Source organism: Lepidochelys kempii, chromosome 21, assembly GCF_965140285.1.
Source record: "Lepidochelys kempii isolate rLepKem1 chromosome 21, rLepKem1.hap1, whole genome shotgun sequence".
Lineage (NCBI taxonomy): Eukaryota > Metazoa > Chordata > Testudines > Cheloniidae > Lepidochelys > Lepidochelys kempii.
In genome coordinates this window covers 18,390,235-18,409,389 of record NC_136400.1, presented here as the reverse complement: position 1 = coordinate 18,409,389, position 19,155 = coordinate 18,390,235, and the positions used below count along the sequence as shown (strand labels likewise).

General features: G+C 45.8%; 1 protein-coding gene across 6 annotated transcripts in view; it reads right to left on the bottom strand.

Moving 5' to 3' along the window:
- Window positions 1-1,690: 1,690 nt before the first annotated feature.
- The window catches only part of KDM5B (lysine demethylase 5B), a 179,507-nt gene continuing 162,042 nt past the window's right edge, over window positions 1,691-19,155 (bottom strand). For all 6 annotated transcript variants that reach the window (XM_073319608.2, XM_073319607.2, XM_073319609.2 and 3 more), the window contains 4 exons: window positions 18,532-18,643; window positions 6,804-6,958; window positions 5,937-6,263; window positions 1,691-2,572 (listed from right to left, as the gene is read on the bottom strand). In XM_073319608.2, coding sequence (XP_073175709.2) covers window positions 2,441-2,572; window positions 5,937-6,263; window positions 6,804-6,958; window positions 18,532-18,643 — 726 coding nt within the window. In that variant the 3' untranslated portion in view covers window positions 1,691-2,440. The remainder of the gene's footprint in view (window positions 2,573-5,936; window positions 6,264-6,803; window positions 6,959-18,531; window positions 18,644-19,155) is intronic.

Here is a 19,155-nt window from a genome sequence, read left to right as displayed (position 1 = left end):
TATGCTTGGAGCCTGAGCTCTGGGACCCTCCCACCCTGCAGGGTCCTCAAGCCGTCCGAGCCCAGAAGTCTACACAACCAGGAAACAGTCACACAGCCCATGCCCAAGTCAGCTCATAAGAGCCAGCTGCAGGTTTTGATTTGCTGTGGAGACATACCCATATAGAGGTGCTACTAACCTCCAGATATTTGCATAGGAAAATGTTCTAGTGGTCTCCATGAGCTGCTAGTCAAGATTTCTGCAAGAATCTTTTTTTTTTTGTGCTTGTTGCTGGGGAAGGGAATTGCTGTATATCCTTTAGAGATGTGTTCCTATCACTCAGACTATTAAAAGCTGTCACATTGCCAGGTTTCCACACCCTTTCAGGATGTGAAACTACTGGAAGGTTGACTCGAAAGGCCAAAATTTTCTTACTGGACAGTATTTGATTAATAGAATCATAAAACCATAGGGTTAGAAGGGACCGCAAGAGTCTAGTCTAATCCCCTGCCACGATGTAGGATTGGTTGTGACAAAACCACTCAAGACAGATGGCTATCCAGTCTCTTTTGAAAACCTCCCATGAAGGAGCTTCCACGACTTCCCTAGCCAGTTTGTTCCATTGTCCTACTGTTCTTATAGTTAGGAAGTTTTTCTGATATTTAATCTAAATCTGCTCTCCTGTAGTTTGTACCCATTTTGCCCCTGGCAAGAGAAAACAACTTCTCTCCATCTTTTTTATGGTAGCCTTTCAAGTATTTGAAGACCGCTTAATCTCCTCTTTTCAAAATAAACCATACCCAGTTCCTTCAGCCGTTGCTCACATGGCTTGCATCCATCCCTTTGATCACCTTTGTTGCTCACCTCTGGATCGTTTCCAGTTTCTCTACATCTTTTCTAGACATTGGTGACCAAAGCTGGACACCATACTCCAGCTGAGGCCAAACCAGGGCTGAGTAGAGTGGCACAGTCTCCTCCCATGACTTGCATGCTATGCCTCTGTTAATGCAACCTAAAATTGCATTTGCTTTTTTTCCTCATCACCTCTTCTCCGTCCCTCATTGGCCTCTGAAGGCAGTCCTGATAGTAGCAGTCCCTATCAAAGGTAGCTAGACTGACTCACTCTTCCTTGTTGCCAGCTGCTTTTATGGGCATCCATGCTCTTTGCTATTAAAAGCCTGAAGATGAGTAGAAGGATCTGGAAACAAGGAAGTGCCAACACCATGTGATCAGCCAGCTGTCTATAGATCACAAGCAAGTGCTCTGCTGACCCTGCTTTAGGGATAACCACTCCTTTTGACAACAGCTAGATGTGACTGGGGGAGATGAGCTGTACCACTCCAGCTTCATGCCTGTTCTCTGATGAGTCAAATGTATCTCGTACCCCCACAGCAGCAGCAGCTCCTCCCCCAACCTCTCATGCTAGAGATCCCCCTGGCAGCTTTCTCCTGACCCCTTATCTAACCCAATCTGGTAGCAAATCCTTTTGAATTGAAATAATAGACGTTTTAAAAAAAATGTATTTAGTGTGAACAATTTGATCTTGTTTTCTTCCAACACTGAAGACATAAATAGAGTAAAAAATACTGTGGCTTTTCTAGTTCACTTTTTTCCTTAACAATAAATAGATAGATAGATAGATAGTGGACTTTTCTCGAGCAAGCGGAGCCCACGAATGGAAAGACTGATCATGAAGGAAAGAGAAACTGCATTTCAAACTCTCTAAAAACATCACCATTTAATTTTATAACATAACCAGGGGTTTATTCCACAATAGAAACGGCAACATTTGATACAAGCTACCCAAAAAAGGAGAAAGCCAAAATACAGCGGTGGCAATTACTTTACAGAGCTTTTTCTGTCTTCTACCGCGCTAGTCCATCAGTGACACTAGGACCTAAACATTTGCTTTCTGTACATCAACCAATGCTAAAAGCACCAACACGCTGTTCAGAATTGTAATTCCAGTCACTGCAACCAGACACAGAAGTTATTGCTCAGATAAATAAACCTAGCCTACAAAAAAAAAAAATACAAAGTGAAAAAAAACTAAAGTTTCGGAAGAGTTAACATAGTAAACAAGGGATATCCTCAAAAGAGGATCTATTGGAATTCATGGTGCAGTTTTTTTTGCACCTAAACCAGGTTGAATTGTGTATACTGGTATATCCCAGAGAGAGGTAATTTACTGCTGTACAATAAAAGGTGCATGTTTCAAATGCCTTCCAAACTGGAGGAAACTCCTGCTAAACAGGCAGCATTTCAAACCTCAACAACCACAAATAGCTCAAGGGAAAAATACAAAAGTGTCAAAAATTGTTTGAGTTCTGAAAAACGATCCCATGAGGATAGAAATAGCACCATTTGCAGCCTGGCTCTTACACCAGCCCTGTGACTTTATGGAGAAATTCTGATAACCTTCCTTAATGGAGTCCTGAATGACTTCTGGCGAGTTTTACTTTCAATATTGAGAGTCCTTCCCAGTACAGCTGATGCAGATGTAGTCTTCCTTCTCTGCCATCTCTGGAGAAATGCCCACACACACCTGATGGAACCACTGATTGCAGCTGCCATCACACTGGACCCAATCCACCTAATTGCAAAGAGCAGAGAGATTAGCGTGCAGAGAAGGGCAGTAGATCAAGTGCAAACCTTCTGTGGTAAGTTATTTTCAAGCTCGTAGCAATCTACCTACTTGAACGGGCCAACATCCTACCCTGAGGGACTGGCTTAGTGACTGCTACGGGCACAGTCAGCTTGCAGTGTCGTCAGTTTCACAAGTGTAACTAAAGCAGTTTGGTGAAGAGCAGTGTCCTCCCACTGTACCACTGGCACACAGTTTAAAACCCTGAGGAGAGGGCTTGAATGTGGGTTTTTTGAAGTTTTTCTCCCGCCACTGTGTGCAACCCCCATAAACAGCAGGGGAACCAACACAGGCACCAAGGAGGCATGAATATACAACTCAGCCCTGCTGTGCATGTACAATCCTGGGACTGGGCACATCAGTTGCCTGCTGCCACATGGTGCTTTCCTTTGTACTGCATAGAGGGGTGCTTGTCTGTGCTCGGTGAACATGGGGGCAACAATCTCTAATGTCCTAAGATTTTTTTCTTGGGCTTCTGGTGCTCTCCCAGTCTTCTGTACAGGCAGTGGGGGTGGAATGCTCTTTGCTGCTAAATTCAGGGATGGCTCCACATGTCTCTCCAGGTCTATGCAGAATTCCCTCCTTCCAATCATTCCCAGCCCAGTGAGGGAGGCCTGTGTGAAGCCTCCACCATCCCACTCTGCCTCTCATTATGTTTGGCTATGCAGGGGCAAGAGGGAGTCTCCCATTGCTGCCCATCTGCCCAAGCCATGAATCCTTCGTATACCTTTATCCCAGGGGCATTGATGGAGAGACAGCCTGCTTGCACCCCCTGCCATTCCTTCACTGCATCACTCTGGCTCAGTGCAGACACACTCCTGGCATCTCCTCCACTCTCCTGCCAGGTTTGGTGTAGGAGTCTGAAAGGATGGGAAGATATGCTCCCCGTGACTGCTTAGCTCTCCTCTCTGACTTTGGGAAGAGTTCCAGGTGGGGAAGAGGGACCATCTTAGTTCCCATGCTCTGTGGGCAAGCTGTACTGGTGACACTCCTAGAGTGGCTGAGAAAGGGTGTAAGCAACAGACAGGGATGTCATCATGTGGGGAGTTAGGCACTAGGTGATTTTGAAAATCCCACTAGGTGCTTATTTGCATCTTTTGGCCCTTAAACATCTTTAAAAATCTGGCCCAAAGTTACCAGATGAACTGAAGGAGTTCTCTATCTAAATCACTGTTACTTTCAGAAGCTGATGTAACTTCACAAGAGCTGAGAACAAATGTACATAAAGCAATATAAAGTTTTGAATCTCCCTCTAATAAGAACAGCATAATTTGAAACCCAAAGGGATGTAGGCCAAGAAGTTGTTCGCTCTGCCCTGTGACCTTATCATGAAAATTTCTGTTTGAAAAAACCTCATTCCATATTACCTGTGAGAGATGTAGGGAGGAGCAATGGCTGAGCTCCATGCATTGTTCTTACAGCATCACTAAGGCCTTAGCTCAGTGGTTCTCAATGTGTTATGTGGGCCACAGGTTGAGAACCACAGTACGCCCCGCAACCCTCTACAGTCCCCTATGCCCAGTGCGCCCCCCTGCTCAGAGACCCTTCCACAGAGGGGGCCAGGAGTGGTGCCCTGGGCGGGGGACCCAGACCCCACGGTGTGAGGCTGGGCAGCCAGACCCCGGGACCCTGCCGCCTGGGGCCAGGTAGCCAGGACCCCTATGCTGGGCCAGGAGTGGAGCCCCAGGCAGCTAAAACCTGGCAGCTTGCAAACCCCTGGTTCCCAGCACCACCCACTCCCTCACAGCTGAGTGCTGCCCCCCCAGACAATCCTGCCCAGAGTCCCACTCTCCTGCTCCCTGCCCCCTTGCTGCACTCACCAGCCCCCTCTTGGCAGAAGCCCTCCTGCAGGCTGCCAGATGCTGTCTCCCGCTCAGCCAGCCCCACCCCCTATCAGACCAGAGCAGCAAATTTTGAATTTTTTTAGCACACAGCTGCATGGGCCACGGGTTGAGAACTGCTGCCTTAGCCACTCTCAGCGATCACACGAATTAAACTAAATTGAGTTAGAAACTGATTCAGTTAAATTAGAGAAACCCCCTTTGTGTAGGCACACAAATTGGTTTATTAGTGGTATCACAGAGCTTATACCTTTCAGAGAGTTCAGCTTTCTCCTGAGACATGGTTTCTCCCAACAACAGAGAAATTCTGGAACTTGTAGCCCAGTAACCATTAGATGCTAAAGCATGTTGACTATAAAAAGACCTGCTTTCCTCAGTCGGGGGGGGGGGGCGCGCGGGGAGAATCAGGGATATGGTAGGACTTGCTGAGTTTCTCTCTGTCAAGGAGGAGATGAAGGATGGGCAGGTGTGCTGATCTTAGCAAGAGGAAAGTGCTAAAGGAAGAAGCCTACCAAAGAAGACTTAAAGGCCCATTTGGGACCCTTGCATTAAGAGGGGAGAATCCTTGAGAAAATGAAGGTGCTCCAAGGCTCTGAGGGGGCAGTACCCAATGAATTTGGTATGGTTTGCCTTTTTGGACTCTGTCTACCCGGGAAAGGGGATTCTTTTGGTTCAGTCTGAACTATCCAGCCAGTGGGGAAAGTGAGGCATGGGTTTAGCCTGACAATGGGCAGGTCAGCTGCACCCATAATGTGACTAATATCAATTTAGTTTAATTTGGTGGCAAGCCAAACTACATTAAATTGGCATCAAACATTCTTAAACTGATTTAGGAGTGTCCACACAAAGGGGCTTGGGTTGATTTTGATATTTCAATTGAGAAACTGATTTAGATGGTGGAAATTGTGTGTGTAGACAACCTAAGATTTTTAAAAACAGCCTTTCAAGCGGCCTTTAAGGAGAAACAGTCGTAGCTTTTCTGTCAAAGAAACAGTAGGATTGTAAGAAACCCAGCATTGTAAGGACCTCCCTCCAAGCTTAATAGGAGAAAGGAAAGAAAAAAGTTGAGTTAGATTCCTGGTGGGAGAATGTGCCAGCTCAGTGGGGGGAGAACTGACCAGCTGAACAGGAGGGAGATGCAGCAAGCAGCAGCCAGCTGCCAAATGGCCCTTTTAGAGCTACTTCTGTCTACCTGAAAAGTGAGCTACTGGAGACATTGGGAGAAGTTCCTGTGAGAATGTGATTCTACTCTAAGTGGTTCCAATAGTTGCCAGGTACTCAAAGAAAAGTGCCTGTAAGGAAGAGACTGAAGGCAAGGATGAGCTCCTCAGGTTTTCCAGGTGCCCAGTGTCTGAAATAGCTCTCACTCTCTTTGTCGATAATGTTGGTCTAACAAAAGGATTAGGGAGTAGTTACGATATCACCTGCTCCCTGCATTCAGTGCCCCCACAGCAGGTTTCCCATTCACTGACCTCATCTCCTTCAGGCTGCAGGCAGTTCACCGCAGGGCAGATTGCATCTTCACCCTCCGAGTCCTCCTGCTCAGAGAATGACATATCCAAGGGAAGCAAGTGGCTTTCGCTGGAGCGCTGCGCCTCAAAGAGTCGTTCTCGCTCTCTCTCCAGTTTGCTATTGCTGAGATCCTTGGAGGGATTCAGTTTCAATTTCTTCTTTTTGGGTGTTCTCAGTTTTTTTACTCTTGCTCTCTTCTCACCACAGAAGCCCTCTCTTTCAAAGCGCCTCTTTAATTTTCTCTCCGCAGAACCAACTCCATCTCTCTTCCCCCGGCAGCACTCGTTCTAGTGAGAAGGATATTGAAGCAAAACCCTAAGGACTCTAATCCGTTATTCAGTGATCTATCTTCCCCTCCAACATATCACCCATCCATTGCTACACTGAAAGGAGGGCCGCCCTCTATGGCACACTAAACACACTCAACCTGCAGCTATTCTTAAGGGCTGAATATTGGGTCAAAGCAAGAGTTGGAATGAGTGAATGACTCCCTCCTTTCTCTCTCTCTCCTCCAAAGCAGCTTTACAAGTTTCCATTTTCCAAGGAAAAACTTCCTCTTCCCCATTGGACTCATTAGTATCTGGTTACTATTAGAATCAGAATGGCCATAATTAAGTCATACAAATGAGCAGCAAATGGAGTTTCAGGATGCAGAAATGCAGCACAAATTATATTCACAGACAGAGAAACCTGCAGAGAGTTGTACAGAGTTCCCAACCCCTCCTGAAGACACACACACATTTCTGAAGTTTATGGATTCCAGCCAGAACCTCTCTGCTTGAGAAGAGCCCCAAACAGAGGGATCTGTGGTGTTGTCAGATACCTGCCTTTTCATTTGTTGGTCCTATTGCTGACCTCTGTTCTGTTTGCAGAACAGGGCTCTGCTTTGTGAATAAGATCTGGTAGAGCTCTTGTATTTCAGGCAGTGAAACCTGTAGCAAATGGGCTTCCATCATCAGCTCATCCAGTTCTGCGCTAATGACTACAACGACAAAACAAAAATTGTAATTTTCTAATGTTATGGCTTGTGATAAATACAGAGATTTAGAAAATTCTTTCCCAATAGTACATAAATCAATAAAAAAGAAAATTTGGGGAAGATTTTTTATGCTTAACCGTCTTTGTGCAAATCATCGCTAATAAATCTTGTCAGATACTTCACTATTCATCTCTAATTATAACAGTGTAACTAAAGAAAAGATGAAGGCCTGTGCAGTAACTTGTGGACTGCCATATGGTGGTGGAGACTTTTACTGGGAATGGCCCCTCTCAAACTCTCTGGGTCACCATCATAAAAATGACTTATTCAGTGTCTGGGTTATGATTTCTGTCTCAGCTGATAGGCTGAGGGACAGGCATCTGTCTTGGCTGCTTCTTACCAATTTGAAGCAACATGAATCATAGAATATCAGGGTTGGAAGGGACCTCAGGAGGTCATCTAGTCCAACCCCCTGCTCAAAGCAGGACCAATGAGGGAGTGAGTTAAATAATGGTCCTTTGAATCAAAGGAGAAAGATTTTCAGAATCACAAAAGAAAAAGGTAAATCAGATACAAAACCATGGAGAGAATCCACAGTGAAGCCAAGTATGGGAGGGGGAAGTTACTAATACAATACTTTTGTAAATCTCTAACTGAAGCTAAAGGCTGATACCTGAAACTGTTTCTCACTGTATAATTACTGTTAAGCTTTCATACAGCAGTCTTTTCCATTGAGCTTTTAAAGCAGTTTACTCAAAATTCTTATGTAAACGCATTAACATTTTTGTACAAGGAATCTGTGCAAATGAAATGTGTACTGAATCCATAATTGACTGTGGAGTTTTAGAGCATCTCCTTGTTTAAATTTACACCATAACGTTCTCAAAAGACCGTTCTAAATTGGAGTATGCAAGTAAACGTACAATTATTACTACAGTTAAGTTCCATATTAACAGCACACAAAAGTAAAAACTAAATATAAGGCCAGACCTTGGCATCTGAAGCAGCAGATGTCTGGAGTGAAAGGCAGGAAGCAACAAGGGTGGCTTTTGAGAGAAGTGGAAAGATGCCATTTGTACTAGGCCCTATATTGGTTTGGTCCACATTAGACCATCCGTGCTAGGAAACAGATCAGTAAGATAATGGAGGTGTCATTTGATTAGTAAAAATCTACAGAAGCTTAATTTCAATGGTGTCACCCTCTACAGCATGGCAGCGGCCACTCACTGCCCACCTGGCTCCCAGGTCCAGACCCTCCGATTGATGGAATTTTTGATAATATAATGTTGTTGGAAATGGGTCAAGTTGGGTATCATTCGAAAGACCTTTCTTCCATGGACCACTGGTGCCAAACGTGACAAACCTAGAACAATTATACTTTAAAACAGGGATTTATTGCTTACATAACAAAAGAGACGTTGACTTTTGGTAAACCTAGGGAAGTCAGCCTGGTCATGTAGGACTAAAAACATTTACTCATCAAAGTCATCATCAGTGTTGTCTCGGTCTAGGGAACCACTGCTAAACATATTATCACACTGATCCTCATCCATGTTGCTCTTGCACATCTCCATACAAGGCAGGTTTCTGGCCTGACATTTGCAGAGTGGTTATCATCTGGTCTTTGCACAAGCAGTTGATTAGCTGAAAGATTGATTTAGAAGTGCATCATATTTCACACGTAACTGATACGATCAGTCCATCCTCCAAGATCCATCCATGGGAAGGGTAGTTTTGGATGCGCTAAATCATCCCAGAGCCATTCCATTGCTTGACATTTGCCCTCTTAATAGCAGGTATAATTGCACCCCGTCTTAGTGGCAATTTTTCTCAGTTTGTCTGCTTCTTGGAAAACATCCACGAACACAGCTCTGCAAGTGTCATAATCCTGGTCTTCAAATGGTAAGCCAGGCACATGAATGCCTCCAGTGCATTTATGACCTCATAAGTGACTGTCTCAGCCATTCCAAGCATCTTCAGAGCAAGCAGAGTATCTTCAGAGGCTGAATCAAATACTGTCCACTAAGATAATTTGGTCTTTCCAGTCAACCTTCCAGTAGTGTCACATCCTGAGAGGGCGTGGAAGCCTGGCAGTGCAGCGACTTTTAATAGTCTGAGTAATAGGAAAACATCTCTTACGCCTGGTCTACACTACGAGTTTATGTCGGATTTAGCAGCATTAAATCGAATTAACCCTGGACCCGTCCACACGACGAAGCCATTTTTTTCGACATAAAGGGCTCTTAAAACCGATTTCTGTACTCCTCCCCAACAAGGGGATTAGCACTGAAATCGACATCGCCGTTTTGAATTGGGGTTAAAGTGGACGTAATTCGAAGGTATTGGCCTCCAGGAGCTATCCCACAGTGCACCATTGTGACCACTCTAGACAGCACTCTGAACTCATATGTACCTGCCAGGTGTACAGGAAAAGCCCCGGGAACTTTTGAATCTCATTTCCTGTTTGGCCAGGCGAGCTCATCAGCACAGGTGACCCATGCAGTGCCAGAATCGAAAAAGAGCTCCAGCATGGACCGAATGGGAGGTAGTGGATCTGATCGCTGTATGGGGAGAGGAATCCGTGCTATCAGAATTATGTTCCAAAAGACAAAATGCCAAAACATTTCAAAAATCTCCAAGGCCATGAGGGACAGAAGCTACAGCAAGGACACAACACAGTGCCGTGTGAAACTTAAGGAGCTCAGACAAGCATACCAGAAAACCAAAGAATCAAACGGATGCTCTGGGACAGAGCCCCAGACATGCCGCTTCTACGCTGAGCTGCATGAAATTCTAGGGGGGCCCGCCACCACTACCCCACCCCTGTCCGTGGACTCCGATGATGGGTACTCTCCGCCATGCCTGAGGATTTTGTGAACGGGGAAGATGAGGAGGACGACGACGAGCTTGAGGAGAGCACACAGCACACCGTTCTCCCCAACAGCCACGATCTTTTTATCATCCTGACTGACATACCCTCCCAACCCAACGAAGCCGGAGAAGGGACCTCTGGTGAGTGTACCTTTTTAAATATAATTCATGTTATAAAAGCAAGCTTTTTTTAATGATTAAGTAGCGCTGAGGACTTGGGATGCATTCGTGGCCAGCACAGCTACTGGAAAAGTCTGTTAACATGTCTGGGGATGGAGTGGAAATCCTCCAGGGACATCTCCATAAAGCTCTCCTGGAGGTACTCTAAAGCCTTTGCAGAAGGTTTCTGGGGAGAGCAGCCTTATTCCATCCTCCATGGTAGGACACTTTACTTGCTACTAGCATGGCGTGGTAATCTGGTATCATTGCATGACAAAGCCTGGCAAAGTATGGTCCCGGCATTTGCTGGCATTCAAGCAACATTATCTCTCTCTGTTATTCTCAGGAGAGTGATATCGTTCACGGTAACCTGGTTGAAATAAGGGAATTTAATTAAGGGGACATTCAGAGGTGGGCTGTTTGCCTGTGGCTGAAAAGAAATCCTCCCCACAGTTAGCCACGTTGTGGGCGGGGGAGGGGGGGCCTTGGAGCAGAGATGTTCGCGTTTGGCCTGCAGGGATCTTCCCTGATACCAGCCACGCGGTGGGGTGAGGGGTAAAGCAATCATTCCAGAGAACTGGATGCGGGGGGTTAGTTTGGTTTCTGCTGCTGCACGTTAACAGGAAAACCGCAGCACTAAATGGCCAACAACGTGCTTTGCTTGGTATGGGAGAGGAGGGCGCTGCTGTTATGAAGGTTGCAGAAGCCAAAAGACTATAGCTTACCATGGCCGCCTGCAAGCAGAATTCTGTTGCCCGGCACTGAGTGTGTGATCCGCTGGACCAGGGGGATGAGGTGGACGAGGCTTTCATAGAATCATAGAATATCAGGGTTGGAAGGGACCCCAGAAGGTCATCTAGTCCAACCCCTTGCTCGAAGCAGGACCAATTCCCAGTTAAATCATCCCAGCCAGGGCTTTGTCAAGCCTGACCTTAAAAACCTCTAAGGAAGGAGATTCTACCACCTCCCTAGGTAACGCATTCCAGTGTTTCACCACCCTCTTAGTGAAAAAGTTTTTCCTAATATCCAATCTAAACCTCCCCCACTGCAACTTGAGACCATTACTCCTCGTTCTGTCATCTACTACCATTGAGAACAGTCTAGAGCCATCCTCTTTGGAACCCCCTTTCAGGTAGTTGAAAGCAGCTATCAAATCCCCCCTCATTCTTCTCTTCTGCAGGCTAAACAATCCCAGCTCCCTCAGCCTCTCCTCATAAGTCATGTGTTCCAGACCCCTAATCATTTTTGTTGCCCTTCGCTGGACTCTCTCCAATTTATCCACATCCTTCTTGTAGTGTGGGGCCCAAAACTGGACACAGTACTCCAGATGAGGCCTCACCAATGTCGAATAGAGGGGAACGATCACGTCCCTCGATCTGCTCGCTATGCCCCTACTTATACATCCCAAAATGCCATTGGCCTTCTTGGCAACAAGGGCACACTGCTGACTCATATCCAGCTTCTCGTCCACTGTCACCCCTAGGTCCTTTTCTGCTGAACTGCTGCCTAGCCATTCGGTCCCTAGTCTGTAGCTGTGCATTGGGTTCTTCCGTCCTAAGTGCAGGACCCTGCACTTATCCTTATTGAACCTCATCAGATTTCTTTTGGCCCAATCCTCCAATTTGTCTAGGTCCTTCTGTATCCTATCCCTGCACTCCAGCGTATCTACCACTCCTCCCAGTTTAGTATCATCCGCAAATTTGCTGAGAGTGCAATCCACACCATCCTCCAGATCATTTATGAAGATATTGAACAAAACCGGCCCCAGGACCGACCCATGGGGTACTCCACTTGATACCGGCTGCCAACTAGACATGGAGCCATTGATCACTACCCGTTGAGCCCGACAATCTAGCCAGCTTTCTACCCACCTTATAGTGCATTCATCCAGCCCATACTTCCTTAACTTGCTGACAAGAATACTGTGGGAGACCGTGTCAAAAGCTTTGCTAAAGTCAAGAAACAATACATCCACTGCTTTCCCTTCATCCACAGAACCAGTAATCTCATCATAAAAGGCGATTAGATTAGTCAGGCATGACCTTCCCTTGGTGAATCCATGCTGGCTGTTCCTGATCACTTTCCTCTCATGCAAGTGCTTCAGCATTGATTCTTTGAGGACCTGCTCCATGATTTTTCCAGGGACTGAGGTGAGGCTGACTGGCCTGTAGTTCCCAGCTTTCTTCCGGCAACTAACAGAAGTTACTAGATCGCAGGCCCTGGTTCTCATGGGAGACTTCAATCACCCTGATATCTGCTGGGAGAGCAATACAGCAGTGCACAGACAATCCAGGAAGTTTTTGGAAAGGGTAGGGGACAATTTCCTGGTGCAAGTGCTGGAGGAACCAACTAGGGGCAGAGCTCTTCTTGACCTGCTGTTCACAAACCGGGAAGAATTAGTAGGGGAAGCTAAAGTGGATGGGAACCTGGGAGGCAGTGACCATGAGATGGTCAAGTTCAGGATCCTGACACAGGGAAGAAAGGAGAGCAGCAGAATATGGACCCTGGACTTCAGAAGAGCAGACTTTGACTCCCTCAGGGAACTGATGGGCAGGATCCCCTAGGAGAATAACATGAGGGGGAAAGGAGTCCGGGAGAGCTGGCTGTATTTTAAAGAATCCTTATTGAGGTTACAGGGACAAACCATCCCGATGTGTAGAAAGAATAGTAAATATGGCAGGCAGCCAGCTTGGCTTAACAGTGAAATCCTTGCTGATCTTGAACACAAAAAAGAAGCTTACAAGAAGTGGAACATTGGACAAATGACCAGGGAAGAGTATAAAAATATTGCTCGGGGATGCAGGAGTGAAATCAGGAAGGCCAAATCACACCTGGAGTTGCAGCCAGCAAGAGATGTTAAGAGTAACAAGAAGGGTTTCTTCAGGTATGTTAGCAACAAGAAGAAAGTCAAGGAAAGTGTGGGCCCCTTACTGAATGAGGGAGGCAACCTAGTGACAGAGGATGTGGAAAAAGCTAATGTACTCAATACTTTTTTTGCCTCTGTCTTCACAAACAAGGTCAGCTCCCAGACTACTGCACTGGGCAGCACAGCATGGGGAGGAGGTGACCAGCCCTTTGTGGAGAAAGAAGTGGTTCGGGACTATTTAGAAAAGCTGGATGAGCACAAGTCAATGGGGCCGGATGCGCTGCATCCGAGAGTGCAAAAGGAGTTGGCGGATGTGATTGCAGAGCCATTGGCCATTATCTTTGAAAACTCATGGCGATCCGGGGAGGTCCCAGACGACTGGAAAAAGGCTAATGTAGTGCCCATTTTTAAAAAAAGAGAAGAAGGAGGATCCTGGGAACTACAGGCCAGTCAGCCTCACCTCAGTCTCTAGAAAAATCATGGAGCAGGTCCTCAAGGAATCAATTCTGAAGCACTTGCATGAGAGGAAAGTGATCAGGAACAGCCAGCATGGATTCACCAAGGGAAGGTCATGCCTGACTAATCTAATCGCCTTTTATGATGAGATTACTGGTTCTGTGGATAAGCGGAAAGGCGTGGACATGTTATTCCTTGACTTTAGCAAAGCTTTTGACATGGTCTCCCACAGTATTCTTGCCAGCAAGTTAAAGAAGTATGGGCTGGATGAATGGACTATAAGGTGGATAGAAAGTTGGCTAGATTGTCAGGCTCAACGGGTAGTGATCAATGGTTCCATGTCCAGTTGGCAGCCGGTATCAAGTGGAGTGCCCCAAGAGTCGGTCCTGGGGCCGGTTTTGTTCAATATCTTCATAAATGATCTGGAGGATGGTGTGGATTGCACCCTCAGCAAGTTTGCAGATGACACTAAACTGGGAGGAGAGGTAGATACGCTGGAGGGTAGGGATAGGATACAGAGGGACCTAGACAAATTAGAGGATTGGGCCAAAAGAAATCTGATGAGGTTCAACAAGGACAAGTGCAGAGTCCTGCACTTAGGATGGAAGAATCCCATGCACCGCTACAGACTACGGATCGAATGGTTCGGCAGCAGTTCTGCAGAAAAGGACCTAGGGGGTTACAGTGGATGAGAAACTGGATATGAGTCAACATTGTGCCCTTGTTGCCAAGAAGGCCAATGGCATTTTGGGATGTATATGTAGGGGCATTGCCAGCAGATCGAGGGACGTGATCATTCCCCTCTATTCGACATTGGTGAGGCCTCATCTGGAGTACTGTGTCCAGTTTTGGGTCCCACACTACAAGAAGGATGTGGAAAAATTGGAAAGAGTCCAGAGTAGGGCATCAAAAATGATTAGGGGACTGGAACACATGACTTATGAGGAGAGGCTGAGGGAACTGGGATTGTTTAGTCTGTGGAAGAGAAGAATGAGGGGGGATCTGATAGCTGCTTTCAACTACCTGAAAGGGGGTTCGAAAGAGGATGGATCTAGACTGTTCTCAGTGGTAGCTGATGACAGAACAAGGAGTAATGGTCTCAAGTTGCAGTGGGGGAGGTTTAGGTTGGATATTAGGAAAAAAATTTTCACTAGGAGGGTGGTGAAACAGTGGAATGTGTTACCTAGGGAGGTGGTGGAATCTCCTTCCTTAGAGGTTTTTAAGGTCAGGCTTGAAAGCCCTGGCTGGGACAATTTAGTTGGGGATTGGTCCTGCTTTGAGCAGGGGGTTGGACTAGATGACCTCCTGAGGTCCCTTCCAACCCTGATATTCTATGACTCTACGATTTCTAACATGAAAGCCGCAGGCACTCCATATAAGATGCAAAATGAGACCTTGTACCAAAATCACATGTGCTATGTAATGTGAATAGTGTTGTTCACCGTGAAAGAGTATAGCCATTGTTCTATAAAATGCATCTTTTTAAATACTTCACTCCCTTTTTTCCTCCAGCAGCTGCAAATGTTTCAAGCCTCCCTCCTCCGTCCCAAAGGCTCTCTCAGATAAGGCAGTGAAAAAACGCATGCGCGATTAAATGTTCTCTGAGCTCATGCAGTCGTCCAGCACTGCCAAAGTTCAGTAGAATGTGTGGAGAGACAACAGCAGAGTACAGGAAAGTGGCTGATGAATGTGAGGAGAGGTGGCGGCAGGAAGATCAGAGGAGGCATGAGGCAAAGGTGGGGCTACTGCGGGATCAAACGGACATGCTCCGGCATCTGGTGGAGGTTCATGAACGGCAGCAGGATCACAGACTGCCGCTGCAGCCCCTGTTTAACCACCCTCACTCCTCCCCAGGTTCTATAGCCTCCTCACCCAGACGCCCAAGAACATGGGGGAGGGGAAGGTTCCAGACACCCAACCACTGCACCCCAGTGGACAGTCCAAGCAACAGAAGGCTGTCATTCAACAAGTTTTAAAGTTGCCTTTTCCTTCCCTCCTACCACACCCTACCCGAGCTACCTTGTGAGTTATCTCCCTATTTTTATAATCAATTAATAAAGAATACATGTTTTTTAAATGATAGTGACTTTATTTCCTTTGCAAGCAAGTTGTGATTGAAGGGGGGAGGGCTGGTGGCTTACAGGGAATTTAGAGTCAACCAAGGGGGCGGGTTTTCATCAAGGAGAAACTAACAGAAGTGTCACACAGTACCCTGGCCAGTCATGAAACTGGTTTTCAAAGCTTCTCTGATGCGCAGCTCTTCCTGCTGAGCTCTTCTAACCGCCCTGGTGTCTGGCTGCACATATTCAGCAGCCAGGCAATTTGTCTCAACCTCCCACCCCGCCATAATCGTCTCCCCCTTACTCTCACAGAGATTGTGAAGCACACAGCAAGCAGCAATAACAAAGGGAATATTGGTTTCGCTGAGGTCTTATGAAGTCAGTAAACTGCGCCAGCGACCCTTTAAATGTCCAAATGCACACTCTACCACCATTCTGCACTTGCTCAGCCTACAGTTGAACAGGTCCTTACTACTGTCCAAGGTGCCTGTGTATGGCTTCATGAGCCAGGGCATTAAGGGGTAGACTGGGTCCCCAAGGATAACTATAGGCATTTCAACATCCCCAACAGTTTTTTTCTTGTCTGGGAAGTAAATCCCTTCCTGCAGCCATTTAAACAGACCAGAGTTCCTGAAGATGCGAGCGTCATGAACCCTTCCCAGCCATCCCACATTGATGTTGGTGAAATGTTCCTTTTGATTCACCAGTGCTTGCAGCACCATTGAAAAGTACCCCTGGCAGTTTATGTACTGTCTGCCCTGGTGGTCCGGTCCCAAGATAGAGATATGCGTTCTGTCTATAGCCCCACCACAGTTAGGGAAGCCCATTGCAGCAAAGCCATCTAGTATGACCTGCACATTTCTCAGAGTCACTACCTTTGATAGCAGCAGCTCAATGACTGCATTGGGTACTTGCATCACAGCAACCCCCACAGTAGATTTGCCCACTCCAAATTGATTACCGACTGACCGGTAGCTGTCCAGCATTGCAAGCCTCCACAGGGCTATTGCCACTCGCTTGTGAACTGTGAGGGCTGCTCTCATCTTGGTATTCTTGCGCTTCAGGGCAGGGGAAAGCAAGTAACGAAGTTCCATGAAAGTGCCCTTATGCATGCGAAAGTTTCGGAGCCACTGGGAATCATCCCAAACCTGCAACACTATGTGGTCCCATCACTCTGTGCTTGTTTCCCGAGCCCAGAATCAGCGTTCCACAGGATGAGCCTGCCCCAATAACACCATGATCTCCAAATTGCTGGGGACTGCGGTTTTAGAGAAATCTGTGTTCTTGTCCTCATCATCGCACTGCTGTCGCCTCGTCACCTGGTTTTTCAGGTGCTGGTTCTACATAAACTGCATGATAATGCGCGAGGTGTTTACAATGGTTATAACTGCTGCGGTGAACTGAATGGGTTCCATGCTTGCCGTGCTATGGCGTCCATTCGGGCAACCCAGGGAAAAGGGCGCAAAATGATTGTCTGCTGTTGTTTTCATGGAGGGAGGGAAGGTTGACTGACGACATTTACGCATAACCACCTGTGACAAATTTTTGGCCTCATCAGGCATTGGGAGCTCAGCCCAGAATTCCAATGGGCAGCAGAGACCACAGTGCACCCCTGGGAATGTCGACGTCTGCCACGGTACTGTGGACGCACACGACTGAATTAATGCGCTTAGTGTGGATGCATGCACTCGACTTTATACAATCTGCTCCCAAAAATCGACTTCTATAAAATCGGAGTACTTTTGTAGTGTAGACATAGCCTTAGGGACATACAGCAATTTTGTTCTTCAACAGCAAGCAAAAAAAACAATCTTGCGGAAGTTTTGGGTAGTGAGAGCACTAGAACATGTGTGTCTTATACAAAAATCGGAGTTCAGCAGCACCTCTCTCTGCGGCATTGATGGCATGCAACATAATTTTAATGACAGCCTCCTGATAGGAACTATGAAGGACCACCACTGAATAGTGTGAGGAAGTAGCTTCATTACACCATGAAATGACAAAATTCTTTGAGCAATTTTTCACATGCTGGAGCGTTTTTCCTATAAAGTATAGGGTTAACCTGTCCTTCATGAGAGTATATGACAGTAACTTCTTCATTGTGAGATTGGAGATGTTCGTGGAGTCAATGATTTTGTACGGAATAGGTGCAACACCATGAAGTCTCTTCTTTTTCTTCTTCTTCTTTTTAAATATTTTTTAATTGATTCCTCTGCATTCATTTCAAACAGGAGATGGACTTTGCCATAGGTTCAGTATTTTCTTTATGTCTTCATAATGAAATGTTCAGCCAAGTCTTGGCAGGTGTTAACTGTTTGTTGAGAGCTTGTACCTCAACCATACTCTCTATGATTGCTATGCAGAAAGGCCTCGGCTGCAGTCAGGTACCAGTCACATTGTCAGTAAGTGCTGGCTTAGAAAGACCATGCAAGACATGCATTTGCTTTTGATAGTGCCACATCTTTTGGAGCTTTTAAGGATATGCACTGTTTTTCATTTCTGCAGACAGGATTGCTAAAACTGTGTCCACATCCCATAGTTCATCTTCAATAAATGCTTTAAGAAAACAAATGCTTTCTGCTAAGCATTTGTTCCTCTTCAATCCCATTCAAAGCCTATACGTGGCAACTTATCAATTCCAGCTGAGTCCCACAGTTTGCAGTAGAAAAATAAGTATGTTTCTATTTTTTTTTTAAAAACACACCACATTACATACATTCTTGGTATGACACTCAATGTGATATGCAATATCATATGCAGGGCCATCTTTTGTGTCAATGTACCACTTACCTTTATTTTCCATGCAACATTCTCACTAAAAGTGACTTGCCTCATACAGTTTCTCACCCCCCTGCGCTGAAGGTGACACCATTGAAATTATTATTCTGTAGATATTTGCCAATAAATTGACATATCCCTTACCTTTCTACCATTAACTTGCCCACAGAATTAACATGCTCCTAGACTATGAGGCCTGCCTTAGAAAGATGATGCCCATTCATCTGGCTTCCCAGCTTGTGTTTCAGCCCAAACTGTCTTTATGAACAAATCCTTCTACTCTCTATGACTCAAAAGCAAGAACTGGAGAACAAGGCAGGGCACACATGTTTATACTTCAGATCTCCCAGTCATACACTGAAAAACGTAAGTGAAATATAACAAACCATGAAAGGGAATGCAGTTCTGTCCTGAAGAAAAGGGAGCATGTAAAGACATGGTTCTGTTATCCCAGTCGTGAGGCAGAGAAAAAGACATTGCACCAATTGTCTGAGATACCTAAGGGAACAGAAATATTTATTAAACACATCTTTTTGTATAACACCTTTTGAGTTAAATGTGTCAGACATTGCAACAAAACAAACACTTATTTCTATTTGAAGTATTTTAACCTTTTAGTATTGCAACTCATTAATTCTATCAAATTCCTTGCATCCTCCTTCACCTTAAACCTGGAAATTTATTAAAAGCAATGTTGTGACTGAAGTTTTTATATGAAAATCTGTGAATTATGGATTCCACAGAGACCACGTAAAGTGGCCCCACTGCATTGATCTAGCTTCTTCGACCACTTTATATAATCTCTAATGGCAAAGTGCAGACATGTACAGTGGAGCCAAGGTATGGTCACCTGGGAATAACAGACTTTCTTGACTTTGGTGTCTGTAAAATCTCAGTCCCAGTGCTGCATTAATGTCACTTTTACAGCTAATTTCCTTCGCTTCTTAAAAATGAGAAGGGAATTCTTGCACTGAGATTCTGTACTAGTCATGGGATTAATTGCAAGGACA